At 41.3% G+C, this 21,907-nt stretch overlaps 1 protein-coding gene across 7 annotated transcripts in view; it reads right to left on the reverse strand.

The window, feature by feature from the left end:
* Positions 1–1,103: 1,103 nt before the first annotated feature.
* The window catches only part of msi2b (musashi RNA-binding protein 2b), a 260,638-nt gene continuing 239,834 nt past the window's right edge, over positions 1,104–21,907 (reverse strand). For 3 of the 7 annotated variants that reach the window (XM_058077484.1, XM_058077482.1, XM_058077480.1), the window contains 3 exons: positions 17,496–17,675; positions 12,871–13,025; positions 1,104–6,339 (listed from right to left, as the gene is read on the reverse strand). In XM_058077484.1, coding sequence (XP_057933467.1) covers positions 6,283–6,339; positions 12,871–13,025; positions 17,496–17,675 — 392 coding nt within the window. In that variant the 3' untranslated portion in view covers positions 1,104–6,282. Of the gene's footprint in view, positions 6,340–9,175; positions 9,248–12,870; positions 13,026–17,495; positions 17,676–21,907 lie in introns of all 7 variants that reach the window. The other 4 variants (XM_058077483.1, XM_058077481.1, XM_058077486.1 and 1 more) reach the window with 3 other exon arrangements.

A 21,907-nucleotide genomic window follows, 5' to 3' on the forward strand; every position in this document is an offset into this window, starting at 1 on the left:
GGAAGGAAGCGACAAGACGACAGAAGAGTCAGCGTGTTCAGGACGAACTAAGTGACGTGTGGTCATTGCCTAGCACTTGCCTCAAGATTCAAGTTTCAATGGATACACTACAAACGTCAACACCTTCTTTTTGTTTTTGTTTTTTTCGGTATATATATTTTTTCATAAAGCGAGTCCCCCTCCCCTCTCCCTGAATGGAGAAGCTTAGTCCACTAAAATGAGTAACATTCATCAGCTGCAAAGCGCTGTCAGTTTGAGATCAAATGAGAGCAACAGAGCCATGCTACCTTAAAGTCCAAGCTACTGCATCACTATCACTAGTACTACTACTTGTACTGCTATTAGTACTGTTACTATGGAGGCCAGTGGTGGCAAAGTCTTTCTATAACATCACGTTATTTCTTGCAGGCAAATCTAGGTGCTGTACTAAAGTTACAGAAGGAGCACTTCCTTGTACCCTGTCAGACTGAAGGCAAAGCAAGATTGACATGTCTGCAAGTTGTCCAGCATGAAAATGTAGCAACAGTCAAGGAACGGCATTATTTGGTGACATTTCCTCCGTTTACGCCGTGGACACCGCGCGCCCTCAAATAGCGGACTATTTGATGCCGTGCCTCAATGAATCCGACCGCTCAGATAGCAAGCTCAGTTTGGTACACATTAGCATTTCCACATCAAATGTGAGAAATATTATATAAAAAAAAAACAATATGTCCATAGTTTCTGTACCTTTTGTGATTGTTGTGTTATTAATAGACTGTGTGAGTCCAGCTGTGTTCTTAATGTATTTTTATCTGCACGGCGTACAAGTGGTTAGCGCGCAGACCTCACAACTAGGACACCAGAGTTCAATTCCACCCTCGGCCATCTCTGTGTGGAGGTTACATGTTCTCCCCGTGCATGCGTGGGTTTTCTCCGGGTACTCCGGTTTCCTCCCACATTCCAAAAACATGCTAGGTTAATTGGCCACTCCAAATTGTCCATAGGTATGAATGTGAGTGTGAATGGTTGTTTGTCTATATGTGCCCTGTGATTGGCTGGCCACCAGTCCAGGGTGTACCCCGCCTCTCGCCCGAAGACAGCTGGGATAGGCTCCAGCACCCCCTGCAACCCTTGTGAGGATAAGCGGTAAAAAATGAATGAATGAATGAATGAATGAATCCTTGTTAGCCTCTTACTAGCTGCTGATTTGTCGTTCTTTGCTAACTCTTTCAGTTGCACATTGTGAATTGCACAAATGTGAATATAAAACAGTTTTATAGTTTCACAATTAGTATGGAACGTTTAGCGTGCTTTTTGTCCACAGTTCTACTATGTATTTTTATCTCCAAACATGTTTTTAGTTATACAGTATTTGTGAACAGGAGTAGTTCTTTGCTAACAGTTACACTACATTAATTCATTCATTTTCACGGGGGTGCTGGAGCCTATCCCAGCTGTCTTCGGGCGAGAGGCGGGGTACACCCTGGACTGGTGGCCAGCCAATCACAGGGCACATATAGACAAACAACCATTCACACTCACATTCATACCTATGGACAATTTGGAGTCGCCAATTAACCTAGCATGTTTTTGGAATGTGGGAGGAAACCAAAGAAAACCCACGCATGCACAGGGAGAACATGCAAACTCCCAGAGAGTGGAATTGAACCCTGGTCTAATAGCTGCATTTACACTACAAGCCATAAAATGAAAACTTAACTTAACTTCATTGAAAACGTAAGTGAAACCACCTTCCTGGTTTGCTATGAGATATTTCTTGAATGAAATCATGTTTCTCACATTCTTTATCAAAATGCTGGCACTCTCGACTTTCTTTGGCTCCACTGTGGCGTATTTTGCAGCCACGATGAAAAGAAAAGCAGTGACTCGAGGTGAGAAACACGACAGCATTTCAGGAATAACTCTGCAAAAAGGACTAGATAACGCTGCCACATGAATCCCTTTCATGAATGTGCATTTACAATTGTGTCATGCATGGAAAACGATACAAATCGGAACGGATGAATTGTATTTACAATAAATCTTATGGCAATAATTGATTGGCCACATTTCACTCGGAGTTGGAACGGTTCATAACGTCAACTGAGTTCTCGCTGTGTAACTGTCGTATTCTAACGGGTACAAAAGACCGTCGGGACTCTCAAACAATGAGAACTGGGCTGAAAAGATGCGAAGAAACCCGTGCAAACTGAAACGGACGTCACTTTGCCCGCTCGGTCCTCATTCTGTGTTCCTTCTCACATTTGAATAAAGGCCTCCTCACTAATAAAGTCTGCAAAACGTAAGCGCTGCTGTTCCAGTGGGAGGACCGCGGCTGGACTCACACTACGTCACGCCTCACAATAATGCCCATGTAATAATAACTGCCTTGTCATGTGATGATAGCGTGTGTCCTTCTGTAGAAAAACAAACATTTTGCATATCTAGCATTAGCATTTAAGGTAGTATGGCACACCCCTTTAAAAACATTCAAGGGTGGGATAGCCAAATAATGCCTTGTGTACAATTCCACCTCCCAGCAAAGGCTTTCTCTCTTTCGTCCATCCACGAGAGCTTTGGTTTGCTGAAAACCACATGTGCGAGAGAGGCGACGAATAAACGAGAAGAAGAACAAAAAGGTCCAAGTTTGAAGATGGTCACCGAGAGAAAGGTCTAGCGTATATCTGGACTGGTCCTACGTCCACTACAGTCACTACCACTATCATATTAATTCATGAGCGCTACAGAACACCTACTTGCACTTAGAGAAGGGTGGACGGGGGGGGGAGGAAGAGGAGGAGGAGGGTGGAGAGGTAGCGCAGAGGGAGAACAACAATGACGCACGAGCAAAGACAGCACTGTGTTTACACGTTATTTCTTTACACAGCCATGAAATACATGAATGAGCAACAAAAGATCCTCAGAGGATGGCGAGAGAAAGCAATGGATGCACAGTACATTTTAATAGTATAGTACAATTAGTATTCATATAGAAACCACAACAAAATTCAACTGCAAATCAGCAAAGAAGCATCTTTTTTCTTTTTTTTCTGTTTTTTTTTTTTTTTTACATGTGAACATTACAATTACATTTTTCATATCACAACTCCATACCTTCAAAGTATCCAGCATATTTCTTGACCTGGTTGTTTGCCAAAAGCAAATGAAAGGGGGTGAAAGGTCAAAACATCCATACTACGCAGCAGAATGACGTGCCTGACTAAAGTCTTGTTTCTTATCCAAGTTGTAGGAAAAACAAATATTTGGATTCAGGAAGCGCTTATATGAAAAGCAAAAGCCTCTAAATTAAAATAAAGTCTTGCCTCGTTTATCGAGTTTCATCATTTCATCAGGACAGGAAGGTCAGATTGTACTTGGACAAAAGTCCAAATGATATTTTCCTTTAAAAACACAAACCCACCCGAAGGTAAGGTCAGGGTGCCATGGCCGGAAGAATGAATATCGATGATGCATGATCGATATTCGATCGATATTGCATGATTCCCAGTCCCAGACTTCATCAAGATTCTTGACTTTCATCTTGAAAGCCTCCTTCATCCTTCACCAGTAATGTTCATGTCTGGTTGGGCTGGCCGTTCCTGCAGCATCGGATACGCAGCAAGACTTTTGTCAGGCACTGTACAGTCATCCCTCGTTTATCACGGTTAATCGAATCGAGTTTTTAGCGCGCCAACAGCAGCCCGTGTTTGAATTCAGGACTTTTATGAGGGATTACTGCAGAGGTCTTTCATCTTAAAGTCAGTCTCAGGTCTGAAGTCATAAGCTTGACATTTTGGAGTCAGACAGTATTTGGTGTTTAACAAATCAAATCAATTTGAACGACTATTTTATTGGGCGAATACAATAGATGCATTTTCAATTCTTTTATTTTGGAAATCGAGCTTTGAGGATTTATGTAAGCCACACATTCCTTGTTTGTACTTAAACCTGATTGGCCGGTAATCATTAATTCCATCATTCATTCATTTTGTACTTTTCCTCACGAGGGTCGCAGGGGTGCTGGAGCCTATCCCAACTGTCTTCGGGCGAGAGGCGGGGTACACCTTGGACTGGTGGCCAGCCAATCACAGGGCACATATAGACAAACAACCATTCACACTCACATTCATACCTATGGACAATTTGGAGTGGCCAATTAACCTAGCATGTTTTTGGAATGTGGGAGGAAACCGGAGTACCCGGAGAAAACCCACGCATGCACGGGGAGAACATGCAAACTCCACACAGAGATGGCCGAGGGTGGGATTGAACCCATGTCTCCTAGCTGTGAGGTCTGCGTGCTAACCACTTGTCCCCCGTGCAGCCGACCGGTAATCAATGCATTCTAATTTGCTGTCTTGACACAACGACCATGTTAGCCTGAAAATACGTATCACGTATCTTCAAGTCATCAAACTACAGTCCGAGTCACGTCCAGAGGTATTGATGTCAAAGTCCGAGGTGGCTACAAGTCGTGAAAATTGTGACTCAAGTCTGACCCTAGTCCAAGTCGCGTGACATGAGTCCACATCCGTGGATTATTTTTCCCGTTGTAAGATCATTCAGACCTGCAATGGAAGCCTGTTGCGATGGCACCAAGTCTGGTGCTTGTGTGTCTCGCAGTAACATTAGTGCCACCTAGTGACCAGTGTGGAATACGTCATATCATCTCAGCATATTTGCATGCACCTTATTTGACTTCATTTGATGCTTGAAAAAGCTTCATTTAGGCAAAAAAATGTTGGACTAATAGTACGTCTTTAAAGCAGCCACCATTTTTTCATTCATATACTATGTTTGAAAAAGCGTGATAGAGCGAAACCGCAAAATTCGAGGGATGACTGTACACCCACACCCCCCGCCCCCACCCCCCGGTTCCGTCCGTGACCTTGCAGCCGTGAGACAACACTCGGGGAGCGTGAGGTTATTATTACTGTTAGTGCTCGTTCAGTGTGCGACCCGGAATAAATAGCCTCAGATGAGTCCTGGGTCTCATAAAAGCAAAGGTCCAACACGCCAGCCACTGGTTCGACACGTGCGAGGTGTTTTGTCTATTTTAGAATACATGAATCCAAAAATCCTTCCCACTAATCCCAAAGCACAGGGCCGCCTTTTGAAATGTGCAAATAGGACACGGCCTGTACTTGACTACTCACAGTGCAATGATTTCTTCTTCTTTTTTTTAGCCGTTCAGTGTTTTCCTTTACGCCAGAATAAATGACACCTGCCCGCCAGGCTGAGGTATGGTACCACAACTTTGCAAATCAGTCCAAAAATGAGAAGAAAGAAGCAAGACTCGCACGCTGAGCCCAAATATTGTCTTATTCCCAAAACAAATTGGGAAGGAGCGGGATGACAAGTAGAAAAGTGTCCGGATATGCAGAAAAAGTACACTGTGCTTTGGATTCTAATCTCCATTTTGACTTTTACGTCTGCTCATTTGAACGTTTGAGCAAAAGATACCCATTCGCATCTTTTTGCTTGTTCTTTGCTATTTTTGTTTTTTTTTTTCAATTCCATAAAACAGACTTAAGTTGAAGTTTGCTGGTTTGGGAAATGATGATTTACAGAGCAAGCGCGTGTTGGTCTCAGGAAATAAAAGTCATCAACTGTCTTCTATTCACACGCTATAACATGTTCTTGAACACACCATCACAAAAATATGCTATTCTCTCACTGAGTTGGTTATATGCAATGACGGGAATAATATGTACAGCTACATTTCTTTTTCTCAAGTTTCAATTCACAATGTCATTATATGAAATTTGTTATAGCATATATATATATATGTATATATATATATATATATATATTTATATTTATATATTTCTAAACAACCCAAAAAACAACACTTATAAAAAAGGACCATAAAAATATTGGAGTCCTCTTTGTATTGCCCAAAAATAGGTCATCATGGTTAATGATGAGACGTCACAAGAAATAAACGCACTACTAAGATTTATTACTTTGATACCCTCCTATCCGATTTTCCCTAAAAGTGACTGATTTTTTTTTTGTTGTTTTTAAATCTACAAATCTTGCACAGCGGCTCTTTTTTTAAAATCAGATTTTCTCCTTCAAGCTAACAAGACAAGACATTACGAGCAGGTTTTCTTTGCTATGTCGCCTGCACTTTCAACAGCAGAGGAAAAGAAGATGAAAATGTTCAAGTGACACAAACGTCATGTGGAACTAAAAGCAAGACGCAAACAGGAAACCCAAGCAGGCGCCGACGTTATAGGAGGTTTGGAATATTGTACAGCAGTTGTTCTTTTTCCCAGATTGCCTTTCTTTTCTTCTTCATGTGGTTCCCACTTTCTTTCTTTGAGCCTGTCCGCCGTGCCTCAGTAGCGCCACCTGCACACAAAGCCAGTTAGAAACTTGGTTCCGCCTTCCCTTCGGCTGCCGGATAAAGTCTGTTGGAGAGAGAGGACAGCATGGCGACAGCAGCGGTCAGCTTGCTTGCAACCACAAAGCGCACGTGTGCAAAAGAAAGCAAAAATGGCGCTCATGCTTGCTGAGGGGGCGGGCACATGCCGTGGTATAGTGCACCACAATGGCGACATGATAACATGCAAGCTAACACGGACTAGGGAGGATCTTTGATGACACTACACAATGTTTGACAGAAGAGCGGGCGTACGTGTGAATGTGACTCATGAAACCACTTTTATTCGTGCAAACCTTCCTCCATTTGCTTTGGTACACTCGCATTCTTTTCAACTACTTCCTGTTTTACAAATAGAAGCACATGCGGTACATGCTAGTGTAACCGATGTGTTGGTTTACTCAATTTTATTTAATCAATAATTCGTTTCTTGTATATATTTGTCGCTTTATGCATTTTTTTAAAATTTTATTTTATTTTTTATTTTTGTTGTGTGAACTTTGACACCGTGTGATGTCACTTCCTGCCTTTCTGGCGCGCGCCTCTTCAGTCGCCTTTTGGACTGCTGAGGACGAATTATGCTAGTCGGCGGCAGCGATTGTTAATTACATATAAAATATTAATATGTTACACGTTTCACCCCCAGTACGTGCTTGTATTATGTACGGCATGTAAAGGCACCTTGTAAAAGTTACCATTGTTGTATGAGTTAGTTTTAAGGAATTCGTTTTTTTTAATGTACTTTTCTGTAGGAAAGCTGCTGTACGTTTTGTTTGTTGTGCATAGGTATTTGGGTCCATTATTGTTTCATTTAATTTGTAATTTTTAATAGAGTCTCGTCAGTCGTCTTTTGGACTGCTGAGGACGAGGAAACTTGTGTAAGTGTGCTAAAGCTGCTGTACATTTTGTTTGTTGTGCACAGAAATAAACGCCCTCTTCTGGTTGGCGAAGAAATTGCAGCCTCCCACCTCGTCTATTTACCAAAAGAACACAACGCAGAGTTCAATTTCAGCCAGTGTCAGTCCAGACCGGCTACACTAGTACCTCCTGAGTTGGGATACGGGGCTGTAAAAGTCTGATCACCTCATTCATGATTTTCATGCTTTTGACTGTCGGCTCAGAGCAGATTAAGCAAAAACTGGGGTGACCTTACCGCCCCCTTCAGGATGACGAGAGTACTGCTGATTTGGCTGTATTTCATTGTCTGACTGGCAAAAGCATGACGTCATAGCTCCAAGACAGACATCACGGTGCATCATGAATGTTTGGGTATTATTGGTGACAAGCTGACAACCCCGGACGGACGCAGCCATGATCCAAGTCCCGTTAGGCGGGGTTTGCACACTCACCCCAGAGAAATTGCATCCCAAAAGAGTCCCCCTGTCTTTAGTATAGTATAGACCCACCATTTCGCACAGGACAGCTTTGTAAGAAAAAAAGCTAAGCAAAGCAGGCTTCGCCACACATCTTAAAATAAAGCCCAGGGCTCTGCCAACTATCTGTCAGTCAGCTCCACATGTGGCGGCTGGAATTTGATCCTTCTGTTTTTCTGAGCAGGATGTTGCTGTTAAAATGTGAGCGTAATGTTAGCACGTTAGCACTAGCTATGCTAGTGTTTGTGTGCCCCGCCCCACGGCTTAATGTTAAACTGCTGTATGTCATGAAGGAAATCTACATAGAGGGCTTCTGGCAGCCACACACAGCTAATTAGCATTAGCATGAGGGGTAGATTTTTAGGGTTAGAATATGACTGTATTCCCATAACATTATGACTTTATTACCATAACATTATGACTTTATTCCTAGAATAATATGACTTTATTCCCATAACATTATGACTTTATTCCTACATTAATATGACTTTATTCCCATAACATTATGATGTCAAACTGCTGTATGTCATAAAGGAAATCTACATAGAGTGCTTCTGGTAGCCACACACAGCTAATTAGCATTAGCGTTAGGGTTAGATTTTTTGTGTTAGAATATGACTGTATTCCCATAATATTACGACTTTATTCCTGCAATAATATCACCTTATTCCCATAATATTATGGCTTTATTCCTACATTAATATGACTTTATTCCTACATTAATATGACTTTATTCCCATAACATTGACTTTATTCCTAGAATAATATGACTTTATTCCTGCAATAATATGATTTTATTCCCATGACTTTATTCCTATATTAATATGACTTTATTCCCATAATTATTTATGACGTTTTTCCTACAGGGCTTAATGTTAAACTGCTGTATGTCATAAAGGAAATCTACATAGAGTGCTTCTGGCATCCACTCAGAGCTAATTAGCATTAGCGTTAGGGTTAGATTTTGGCTAACACACGGCATACATGATTGCGGGACTCCAAATATTTATTCCAGTTTTTAGCACATGGCTTGTCGGCATAGGCAGCTGGCTAGCCCGCTCTATGGAAGGATGGCAGTGACAAGCACCTTGCCTTCAAGATGAGACGCCTGTGACATTTCTCTGTATTTTATTGTTGGATTAGTAAGAATGTTCCCCCGCAGCCTCACCAATACTGACTTAAGACAACAATTGGAATGGCATGGAAGATCCATGCGGAATGCCGGGATACGCTTTCAGGCTTTTCCTGCTGCACTGTCAGACTTGAAACCCAAGCCATATAGTACCAGCGAATAAAGTGCACTTGCTTGGCGTTCACGTGGCTGCTGAGTCGCACTCACACGTTACTGGCCGCTCGACAGCGTGGAGGAGAGGGTGACGGCTGATGAGATGAAGTGGAACGATAGAGATGCACAGTAAACAGAATGCAATACCTCTGATGAGATGGCAAGCGGGCCACCTGCTCAATGGTATCCGTTTGTAAAAGCTGTGGCAATCAAGGGGCCCTAAAAGTGTACAGTTAGTGCTGTTGTCAGTATGCATTTCAAGGCAAGAGGAGTGAGTATCATATCTTTCATATCATCTTTTTCCAAGCTACAATGGATTCAGTTGGATCATCACAGCAGGGCAGCAAAACACATGACTTGGACCAAGGAGCTGTGCGCTGATCACTCTCTCGCTTCGAAATCAAGCATGTTACAAGAACAGCATCTAATAGATACATCGAGCATGTAAAGAAGCTCAAATGCACACACAAACACGGGCATAAGTGATTAGATGGCGAGGTAATAAACCAGGGAGCCGGCGGTGGCGTTGGGCTAATCAGGCTAGCTGACAGGTTGCTGGAAATGACAAGCACAGAACGGCGCCGCTGTGATTAGGCTCTTATCGCCTCCATCAGCTACTTGCATTCTAATTGTGGCGCACGTGGAGACGGATCGAATCATCACGGCTTTTTGCAGACGGGTTTTGACATCGGCTAAAGCAGGTGTGTCCAAAGTGCGGCCACTGGCTGCTGCGTCGACCGCTGACTCGTGAAATAACATTTTGGTGTTTGATGAGGCACGTGCTTCAGCTGGTGTGGTTTGTTGCTGTAAATGTTGGCCCCGCCCCCCTGGCTTAGTCTTCTTCTATTGTGAATTGAATGTTAAAAAAAGAAAAAGCCGCCTCTTCTAGTCCCGTGCATTATTCCCGTGCATTCCTTTGACTCCAGTTGGATCCCGTTGTGGCATGAAAGCAGTCCTTGATCATAAAACAATTCCTGACTAAATTATGACCGGCGTGATAAGAAAAGTTGTGTTTTCCAAAATGATGTATCGCTGTTCCAATGAGAGGAAAAGAATAAAACATTCATTTCTGTCTGCTGCTAAATCTGCCTTGAAAAGGCGCCAGCCTGATCTTTCAGAACAAATATTTTGACGCCAGCAGATTACGGCAGATAGCCAGTGGACCTAAAACAATTCATGTCAGCTTTGCTTTCCCTCCAAAAACATACAATAACAATAACAACTATTTTTACACAACTGTTGGTCAGACCTTCCAACCAGGCGTGTCCTTTGCAACTTTACAGTTTCATATTTTGGAAACCCATATTCGATAAAAATCTACTTAATCTATTTATATCTCCACTTAGGTGACAAGCATATATTTATATTGATTTATTACATATTTAGATATTTATATCAACTTTGCATTTTGCTCTGTTTTCCCTTTATCTCTGCTGTTTTCCAAATATTTCAATTTTCCTCTAAAATAATCTTTTACATTTTTTCTCATAACATTATGACTATATTCCTACAATAATTTGACTTCATTCCCATAATATAATGTCCTTATTCCTACAATAACATGACTTTATTTCCATAATATAATGTCCTTATTCCTACACTAATATGACTTCATTCTCATAATATAATAACCTTATTCCTACACTATATGACTTTATTCTCACAACATTATGATGTTATTCCTACAGTAATATGACTTTATTCCTACATTAATGACTTTATTCCCATAACATTAAGACTTTATTCCTACACTAATATGACTTTATTCCCATAACATTGTGACATTATTTCTACAATAATGACTTTATTGACATAACATTATGACGTTATTCCTACAGTAATATGACTTCATTCCCATAACATTATGGCATTATTCCTACATTAATATGACTTTATTCCTACAATAATATGAATTTATTCCCATAACATTATGACTTTATTCCTACAACAATATGACTTTATTCCCATAACATTATGACTTTATTCCTAGAATAACATGACTTTATTTCCATAACATTATGACTTTATTCCTATAATATGACTTTATTTCCATAACATTAAGACTTTATTCCTAGAATAATATGAATTTATTCCCATAACATTAAGACTTTATTCCTAGAATAATATGACTTTATTCCCATAACATTATGACTTTATTCCTAGAATAATATGACTTCATTTCCATAACATTATGACTTTATTCCTACATTAATATGACTTTATTCCTACAATAATATGACTTTATTCCCATAACATTAGAACTTTAAAATTTCAAAATTTCAACATGCTAGTACATCATGTTTCATTTTACCTTATATTTTTCTTGTTGTTGTGGTAAAAGCGTAAAATGCAAAAGTTTGTGTTGCGCTCCGCTAAGACACCTTCTCGCGCCAGGTGAGCAGGTCATCGGTTTCTCTTTGACTGTTTTTCCTTTTCTTGTCTGCTCCTTGTTCATGCTCTCTCTCTCCCCTCAGGCGCTGGTCCGCCTGATGGGAGGAGCCACACGTTTTCCATCGCCGCTTCTCCCATTTAGGCACACCCGTGACAGCAGGGGGCCGCCATTCTATTGTTCCATTTGGACGCATGCCACACGCCTGTTGAGCTTCCTCTTTTGCCTGCCATCCTCTTTTTTGCTGCTGTGCTGCGTGATTATCCTCCTTCGCTTTAGCCTTACCTGTGCTTGTGTTCCTTTACCAGCCCTTTTTTGGGGTATATTTTGCCGCGCCATAGTTTTTTGTTGTTGCTCCTTTGTTGTTTTGTCATCAAGAATAATAAAGACTCTTCTTCTGGGAGGCCTCCTGCATATTTTGGGGTCCCTCCATCCTGACAGTTTGAACTTTATTTGTGCAAAATTCCAGCTGTTTTTTTTTTTTTTTTTTTCATTTTTTGCTGTTTTCCGCTTACTTTTTCTGTCAAATTACTTTTTCAAAATGTGCCAATGGGGGCCACACAGTAAAAAAAATGAAAGGATGCCACTTTGATATTTTGTAAAGCAACACGTAGATATGCTAACATATCTTTTCTAGAAATATATTATATTTCTAGGAAAAAGTGCATCTCAGCTTTCAGTCCCATTTACACTCCTATCAGTCAAGTATAAGAGAATAAGACGTCAGAACATAAGACGTGACGGACATCAGTGAGGCCAAGGCTGCTCATTATAAACAACTTTGAGGTTGATGTTTTTGTAGATTCCCAAGTTCCCTGTTGGTTTGGGATAGAGTTAGTTTCTCTCCTGAGACCTGGCCACACACACACACACACACACACACATACACACACACACCCCTAGCCGTTGCTTGGTTTCATTTGATGTGCTGACTACACTAGGAATACTTACCTCCACTATCATTAGTTCTTACACACACCCACTAAGCTGTAAAACTGCAACTTATTGGCCGACCATTAGGTTGGATCCACAGACCCAGCCTTGGTCTTTCAGCGTGTGAGTACACGCAGTACATCTTTTTCATGCCTTTTAGTTTATTCAGCCATTTCTACACTTGACAATACTTCATTTAGCTCCATTTGTGCATATTTTATACTAATAATAGGCCGTAGTCAAACACAAAACAGAATTATTTATGAATGAATATATTGTGAAAAAGTGTGACAGTGAAGCCACAATTTGGAAGCCCGATGCGGCGAAGGACGACTAAGCAATTTCATACGCAAGAGTATTGAAACGAGGAGCCAGTTTTCACGACGCTTCAGTTGCGTATCGTTCCTGGTATTTTGGACGCTGGTTGAAATGTAGCCTAAGAACCACATTAGCTAGCAAGTAACTTTTGTAGAACTGCGGCCAAGGTACAGTCAGACTGAGCAAAGGTTCAAGTACTCACGGTGATGCTGGGGCCGAACCCGGAACCAGGCTGAGGGCTAGCGGCGCTGATGTAGTTCCCCACAGCTGAATCCTGGCTGTTGGGCCCATACAGATCTGCCACAGGCCCCGGGCTGTTGGCGCCGTGGAAAGCTGCGGGCCTCGACGGGTTGGCGCCTGCACGTAAACACAGTGAGGAGCAGAGCAGCTCAGAACCGCCTTATGATCCAATGGGGTCTTTACGCTTTGCAGAAAAGTGCTCCAAATCATGACTGGATTTGTGTTTGTCTCTCAGGTGGGAGGAGACAAGTGAATCCAGAATGATGTTCTACTCATGTTAGCTCAACATGCAGTTCCAGAAGAGGAACATTCACATACAATCATGCACAACACACTTCTAGAAATACTCCCAGCATGCTTTGCACCGCTAAGTGAGCATTACATGCAAGGAGGCCGGCATTGTTTCATCGTCCAACCTGATCATGACAATTGATCAAAGCAATCAAAGCAAACGCTTTGAGGGGTGTGTCAACTTGTCGTTCCTGCCGTAACTTCAGGAGTAAAATGTGAGCGAGACAAGAGGAAGAAGGCACCGGGGGAAATAAAAACGCTTGACCCCGGCTTCATTTGCAGGTCCAAACTCAGGGGATGGAAAAAAAACACTGAAGATGACTTACCACCTTTGCCCTGCGAGTCAGACTCATGAAACGTCTGTCCACAATCCAGACCGACACTAAAGGTCTGTAACGGCTCTCATCTTGACTAACTTCTAACGTTCATTTTTTCTCATAGGTAATTCAGTGTCCCCCTCCCCCCCATTTGTTGTGTCCATTGCAAACACGCCCCAAAGGTTTTATTCAGCTGATTTACCAGTTCACTGAAATTCAACATGCCTGCCCGTATGTTCAAGTAGGGCGGTCCTTGGTTTTTGGTGACACCTAGTGGCCGCTATAATTGATTGAGTTGAGCTTGTGATGAAGTGCACCGGTTGTTCTTGATGTAGGCATTGCCCCTCTCTCTGCGGCCATGGTTGGTTTTTTTTTTGGCCCATGGCACTTTCGAGAAATATCATTTAACACAAAAATTACGAAAACAAACAGCAAACATGGAAAAACTGTATTATAATAATTTGAAGAGAAAAAATAATGTTCAATGAAAAACAATGTAGTAGCATAAAGCTTAAATATTAAAGATAAAAAGAAAATTAAGTTGGCAAAATAAATGACAATGCAAAGTTACAATATGTGAGAAAAGTCCTATCATTATGAGAAAAATGTAATTCTAATCTTTTTCTTGTTGTAATTTCATGGCCATAAACTCCTACTATTTTGAGGAAAATTCATTCACCATTTTAGTAACATAGATGTGAAATATTAAAGTAAAATATGATTACAAATATTACTTAAAACAATATTATTTTTATTAATATTATGAGAAACAAAACAAAATAAAAGTTGGGAAATTTCCCAGATTTGGGAAAGTCATAATATATGGGAATAAAGTCATAATATTACAATGAGAAAATGTATCAAACTATTTAGATTTAAAATTTAAATATTTCGGGAAAACAAACAAAAATGGAAAAAAAGAGCATAGCGTGAAGCTGACACTTACAATGTAAATATACCACATATAACTTCTTAGCATATCTACTGTAGGTGTATGACATAAGGATGTAAATATGTAAATATACCACATATAACTCCTTAGCATATCTACTGTAGGTGTATGACATAAGGATGTAAATATGTAAATATACCACATATAACTATAAGCTCTATGGTGGGTTATCAGCTTGTATATATATATGTATATATATATATATATATATGTATATATATATATATATATATATATATATATATATATATACACACATACACATGTATATATATAGTAAAAAAGGAAAAGGTGTAGAAGGAAAGGATGCTGTGATAATACATCTACTACATGTAATAATACATAATAATACACAAAGAAGCACAGGTACCACTACTGCGTGGCGTGTGTCTGCTGTTTGCTGAGCTACGTGTTGCAGACGGGCTGTAGGAAAGGTCAGCGTGTGCCCGAGGCAGCCGACCAACCCTCGGAACTACTAAGAAGAGGTTTGGACTGTGAAGGCCATCGGCAGCTCCCACACGTCTGTCCCCCCTTCTTCATGCTTCTAGTGAAGGTGCAATCCCGACGTGGGAGCGTTCTAAGGCTAACGTCTCTTGAGACGAAGCAGCCGAGCGCCACGCGTAGGTCAACACTGTCGCCAGCGCGCCGTCACTGCTGCCGGCTTCTTATGCCGCCGAGCCGATGACGACTGCAGCGGTGCTTCAAGTAGGGCTTCAGCAAAGGAATGCTACTTTTCAAATCATTGAATGATGATTAATCACCATTTGCAATTATGTCTGAAATATGCAATTCCTACTGCATTTGATAACCAGGACATGATTTGATATATATGAACACATACAGTACATGCAGTATACAGACTATATATGGTATGTATTTACCTGTATGGACAGTACTTTTACTTTCATATTTACTTTAAGCACAATATCAAAATCAACCCTATTGTTGATATCATTATAGACTGGATTTGAACTGCATCTCCCTCATGCCTGCAAAAAGGGGAGGAGGCAAGGAATAAGCAGTAACTCAGTAACATGCAGGTACTTCCAATCCAGAACATTAAATAAATGGTTTTCAATACCTTAAAGGGGAAGTGCACTTTTTGGGAATCATTCCCAATCCTTATGTGAAACATTTTTCTGTGCATTATAACACGACAGAAGGAGTTCATATGAGCTAGCTTCCAATGCTGTCATTGGGACACACCCGTTGAGAGGATGAAGTCCTGGGAAAAAGCCTCTACCAAGGTTGCATGGTTTGATATCCATGCTGTGATCATGCATCAACACGTATGTGATGATAACATGTCATAGTTAGCATAGTTAGCAGTATCTTTCTCGATTTTATCGACTTTATTCTTGATAAAATACAACTTTTTTTCTTCATATTTTAACTTCATAAAAACGACAGCTGTTTTTTTCAACTTTATTCTTTTAAATGTTCTTCTTGTATCATAATGACTTTATTCCCAGAATATTTGGACTTTATTCTGCTAAAATTAGAACTTTTCCCGCAACCTACTTTATTCTTGTTGAATTCTTCATAATAGCAATTACTTGCAAAGAATAATATCTTTTTGTTATGCTATGATGTTCTTTTTGAGTTGTGGGCTCCTCTGGTGTACACCCACACGATAACCTGCACAGGAAGCTTTCTAGATCTTCCCCACTCTGCACCTCTTCCTGCAGTCTTTCCATGGATCCCGTGCATTTGCCTCATGTAATTGGTCATGCTGTCTGCACTCATTTGACATATAATATATTATATATATATATATATATATATCATATTACCACTATATCCACTTTTTAAAAGACAACTTTTATTCTTTAAATATTTCCCATTTATTTGTGTAAAAGTACAGCTCAGATTTCCATTTTTGCTGTCATTTTTTCTTAGTTTTCTCGTTAAATTGCATTGTGTGCCGAGGACCACTAAAAACACAGCAATATGTTTATTGCTGCCATTTATAAATGGAATATTTTTGTAGTAAACCTGTGTACCACCTTCCAAACACACCATTTAACATGATTAGAGGCCTCTACACCTGAAATAACAGCCCTATAGTCACCTGGATAATCCTATTAGCAGATATAGTAGAAATCATAAGAGAAAATAAGACATAAATAAGACCTACACTTGTGTGTGTTGTTGTAAATGTGCTCCAGTGCTACGGGACAGGAAGCCACGTGGGGTGTTCAGTAGCCCGTGTTAGGGTCTGGTGCTTGTGTGTCTCTGCCAACATTACAGTTACATGACTGACACCTAGTGTCCGGTGTACAATACTACAATACTTTCCACACGGCGGGGGGGACAAAGGACTAACTTCTGTCTGGGGAGTCGCGTAAGACGGTCTCAGTCTGTTGAAATCACATCTTAATCACATTTTATTTTGTTGTTGCATATAATCTCGGCCATATTGGAAATCACGCCGCGACTTTAAGATACTTTATAATTTGAAATGAGTGAAGCCACAACATCTGAAGAGCACCGAGTGGCGTGGAGTGGCACGGCGCGGCGTGCGGTGTTGGAATTGCACTGCTGGCGGCGTGTTAAGCTGGGAATAAAGTCAATCTCTGTCACTGGGGATGCAACACGGTGCGGAGGGCTGTGCCAAATGTTCTACCGACTGCTGTAAAAGTGTTCTTTTTGACAGCTCCGCTTTTATGTAACGAACAAGAGTCTTTCAAAGGAGGCGTTTTTATTCAATCTGTTGCATCACATTAGCTTTTGGAAGAAGGAGGAAAAGATGCGTGCACATCTGTTCATTCAGAGTTGAAAACGACTATGGATGCAGAGCGTGCTGCACGGGCAAGGTCTCTGACATCACCAGTGCTCATGCACCTCACATGCAAGTATACAAATTCTCAAAGAAACACAAAGCAACTTTTCAAAAAGGGAGGAAAACATGCATTTTCTCAGCAAGACGGTTTCCCCCCAATCATCGAAAAAGAAAACCAAAAGAGTAACGGTTAGCCCTTCTGCAGGGAGGAATGTCATGTCATGAAAGGTGGAGAAGATACAAACCTGGGTTCTTAAACTGATCCGGGCTGTGTAGGTGCTGGAGGGGGGAGTTGCAGGCGGAGGTGGCATGCTCACTGTGCAGCATCTGAGCCGCCTGGGGCCCCAGGGAGCCATAGTCAGCAAAGGAGCAGGGGCCCCCCCTCTGGTCACTGGGCGCAGAGTAAAACCCATAATCGGGGAGGCCTGGGAGATACAGTAAAGGTGGGGAGGGGTACTCCATCATTGTGGAAAATCAATGTCAAAGTCAATGTCCAGATCCCCATGCCTTTGTCCTTTGCAAGGTCACCCTCAAAACCAACCTTACTGCTCTTGTAGCTGTGCCACTTGTGCTTTTATTCCGGATGGTTTTGTGCGGCTGGCGTATTTGTGTGCCATGAATGAGATGAACGTGATTAAAAAGACAAGTCAATACATTCTCATTTCAAATCGTCTCCTGACATACCTGAGTGAAAGAAGCACAAATCAATCGCCAATTGAACGGCCAGCATGAGATGATAAGGTGAGTGAATGCGATGTACTGCTGTTCCCGAGTGTGATTCGACCCCCCCCCCCACACACACACACTCTAACGACGTTCTCCGTGACACAGATGGTGGATTATCAACAGTTTAGAAAATGGCATTCAGCAGTAAGTCGCGCTGACATTTATTGCATGTCCTCTTAATCGGAGACAAGCTGCTCATGGAAGGACGGCAATTAAAGGCAACGTCTCCTCACGCCTTAATCTACTCAGGAGGGACTCACCGCCTTCTCCCCAGCCCGCTGTGTTTGTGTTTTTATTTGGCCCGCGGAGCAAACAGCTATTCAAAGCCACTTCACCTCTACCCACTCACGATGACAACGTCCACTTGTGCCAAATGGAACGCCAGCAGCGGCCCCCGTTTCTCCCGCCAGTGCTTTCTAGCACTCTGATCTCGCCACTTGTGGGCTTGTCGGCCCACTCATCAAATTATAGGATCCAAATGCAGCAGGCTTCCCACGTACGTCACATAACGGCTGACACATTGAACAAAGCTCAAGAGCCAATCATTACATTTAGTTCACTTAGACAAATGTCACAGAAAATTGATTGGCCTTGCAAATGAGGGAAGACTGGATCAATGGAATCATTGTAATGGAGGGTCAAAACATTTGACAACAGAACTAACCGTGTTACCGGGAACACGTATGGAATACCAAAAATGGCACTGGGCTTTCCGGGATTCTTTTGTGAAATTTCACTCTCACATGACTGGACTGAAGAATAATTACTGAGAAATTATCTAGGTGTACTAGCTGCACTAGGTATACTCACATCCTGTACAGACTTTTTGTTTTAACAAATGAAGGCAAATAGGAGACATAGGAGAGCGATAGAATAGATAATAATAAATAAATATAGATAGGTAGAATAAGAATGAATACATACATCCACTTCAAATTTGTAGTGCAATACCACGCAAGCAGTATTATTATGAGAATCTACCAAAATGAACAAAATAAAGTATATAAATAAAGTCATTTTTGGAACATTAGGTTGGAGAAAAAAACTATAATTCTATATACAAGGATGAAGAGTCTTGAACCAGTCATGATGTGCTACAGTGAAGAAAATAAGTATTTGAACACCCTGCTATTTTGCTATTTCTCCCACTTAGAAATCATGGAGGGGTCTGAAATTTTCATCGTAGGTGCATGTCCACTGTGAGAGAGATAAACTAAAAAGAAAAATCCAGAAATCACAATGCATGATTTTTTTAACAATTTATTTGTGTGATACAGCTGCTAATAAGTATTTGAACACCTGAGAAAATGAATGTTAATATTTGGTACAGTAGCCTTTGTTTGCTATTACAGAGGTCAAACGTTTCCTGTAGTTTTTCACCAGGTTTGCACACACTGCAGGAGGGATCTTGGCCCACTCCTCCACACAGATCTTCTCTAGATCAGTCAGGTTTCTGGGCTGTCGCTGAGAAACACGGAGTTTGAGCTCCCTCCAAAGATTTTCGATTGGGTTCAGGTCTGGAGACTGGCTGGGCCATGCTAGAACCTTGATATGCTTCTTACGGAGCCACTCCTTGGTTTTCCTGGCTGTGTGCTTCGGGTCGTTGTCGTGTTGGAAGACCCAGCCACGACCCATCTTCAATGCTCTGACAGAGGGAAGGAGGTTGTTCCCCAAAATCTCACAATACACGGCCCCAGTCATCCTCTCTTTAATGCAGTGCACTCGTCCTGTCCCATGTGCAGAAAAACACCCCCAAAGCATGATGCTACCACCCCCATGCTTCACAGTAGGGATGGTGTTCTTCGGATTGTACTCTTCATTCTTCTTCCTCCAAACACGCTTATTGGAATTATGACCAAAAAGTTCTATTTTGGTCTCATCTGACCATAAAACTTTCTCCCATGACTCCTCTGTATCATCCAAATGGTCATATGCAAACTTAAGACGGGCCTTGACATGTGCTGGTTTAAGCAGGGGAACCTTTCGTGCCATGCATGATTTCACATCATGACGTCTTAGTGTATTACCTACAGTAACCTTGGAAACGGTGGTCCCAGCTCTTTTCAGGTCATTGACCAAGTCCTGTCGTGTAGTTCTGGGCTGATTCCTCACCTTTCTTAGAATCATTGAGACCCCACGAGGTGATATCTTGCATGGGGCTCCACTCCGATTGAGATTGACCGTCATGTTTAGCTTCTTCCATTTTCTAATGATAGCTCCAACAGTGGACCTTTTTTCACCAAGCTGCTTGGTAATTGCTCCGTAGCCCTTTCCAGCCTTGTGGAGGTGTACAATTTTGTCTCTGGTGTCTTTGGACAGCTCTTTGGTCTTCGCCATGTTACAAGTTAAAGTCTTACTGATTGTATGGGGTGGACAGGTGTCTTTATGCAGCTAACGACCTCAAACAGGTGCATCTGATTCAGGATGATACATGGAGTGCAGGTGGACTTCTAATGGGCAGACTAACAGGTCTTTCAGGGTCAGAATTCTAGATGATACACAGGTGTTCAAATACTTATTTGCAGCTGTATCACACAAATAAATTGTTAAAAAATCATGCATTGTGATTTCTGGATTTTTCTTTTTAGTTTATCTCTCTCACAGTGGACATGCACCTACGATGAAAATTTCAGACCCCTCCATGATTTCTAAGTGGGAGAAATAGCAAAATAGCAGGGTGTTCAAATACTTATTTTCTTCACTGTATCACTATATTGACACTTACTATGGTACACATTATGTCATTGGATGCTCACATCACCTCCTACTTCGGTACGTGACCAAGAAAAAAAAAAAAACTATAGTAGGAAAGCAGGAAGTGAACAAATGTAACTGATGTTACTGATTGTAAAAGTACCAGATGGAGGGGTAGGATTTAATAAGCTTTGCTTCTTCCTACTCCTTTTGGACATGTGGAACTGTGAACTGATTATGGGATGCACTCAATTGTAATCTGATGCATGTTCTAATGAAATAAAACCATTACCATTACCATTACCATATTATAAAATTATAATTATATTGTAATTATATAATAAAGTCAAACGCTTATGGGAATAAAGCCATAATATTGTGAAAAAACTGACAAAGTTTTGGAAAATGAAAACAACTGCAAAAAAGTGTGACATTGCTTTGTCACCAACACCAAAGCTGACATGCACTTTTTAAAAAATATATATTTAGAAAATATCAATGTTTTATTTTTCAGTATGTGGCCCTTGTTTGGAGATATCATGTTTGTCTGTGGGTTAGCAGGCGACTGATTCACGGAGGACGAGAAGATGAGCTCCATTGACGCCGCATGCTGTCCTTTGTCTGCACTTTCATCCAGATTCTCACCAAAATTGAACACTTTCTTCTTTGGTCCGTGCACAAACCCTCCAAAAAGTTGGGGCGACATCGGTTTTGGACTTTTTTCTTGGACTGTTTACTGTAGTAGGATGTGAAAAAGCAATGAAATGAGCAAAGCGCCTTTTTCCACCGCACAGTGCATGATGACCTGCTTCTATTTATGCTAACTAGTCGATGGTATATCCACTGACCATCAGACACTCAATATGTTGCAGCATTAGCATTAGCAAAGCTAACAACTACGTATTCCATGTGTGTGAGCAACAGAGAATAATGTAGTCTGTGAGCCTTAGTGCAACGTTTGGGGCTGCACTGCTGGCAGACTACGAGGCTGTTGGACAAAAGTACTACTCAGGCACTCACGCACCAACATTCCCAGAGCCATATATTTTCATCAGCGGCTACCTGATCCGTTATGCAGGATGAGACCGGGCAGATTGTGCCCACAGCTGCATAAGTATCACCGATCATATCAGGGAGCCGCGGACCGTCCCGTTATTAATATTCACACAATCTATCTGGAACAATGGGCCTTTCTTGGGCTCCTTTTTTCACTGGGCACTAATTGGATGTAATTACT

Source organism: Doryrhamphus excisus, chromosome 7 (assembly GCF_030265055.1).
Source record: "Doryrhamphus excisus isolate RoL2022-K1 chromosome 7, RoL_Dexc_1.0, whole genome shotgun sequence".
In the NCBI taxonomy this organism is placed as follows: Eukaryota; Metazoa; Chordata; class Actinopteri; order Syngnathiformes; family Syngnathidae; genus Doryrhamphus; species Doryrhamphus excisus.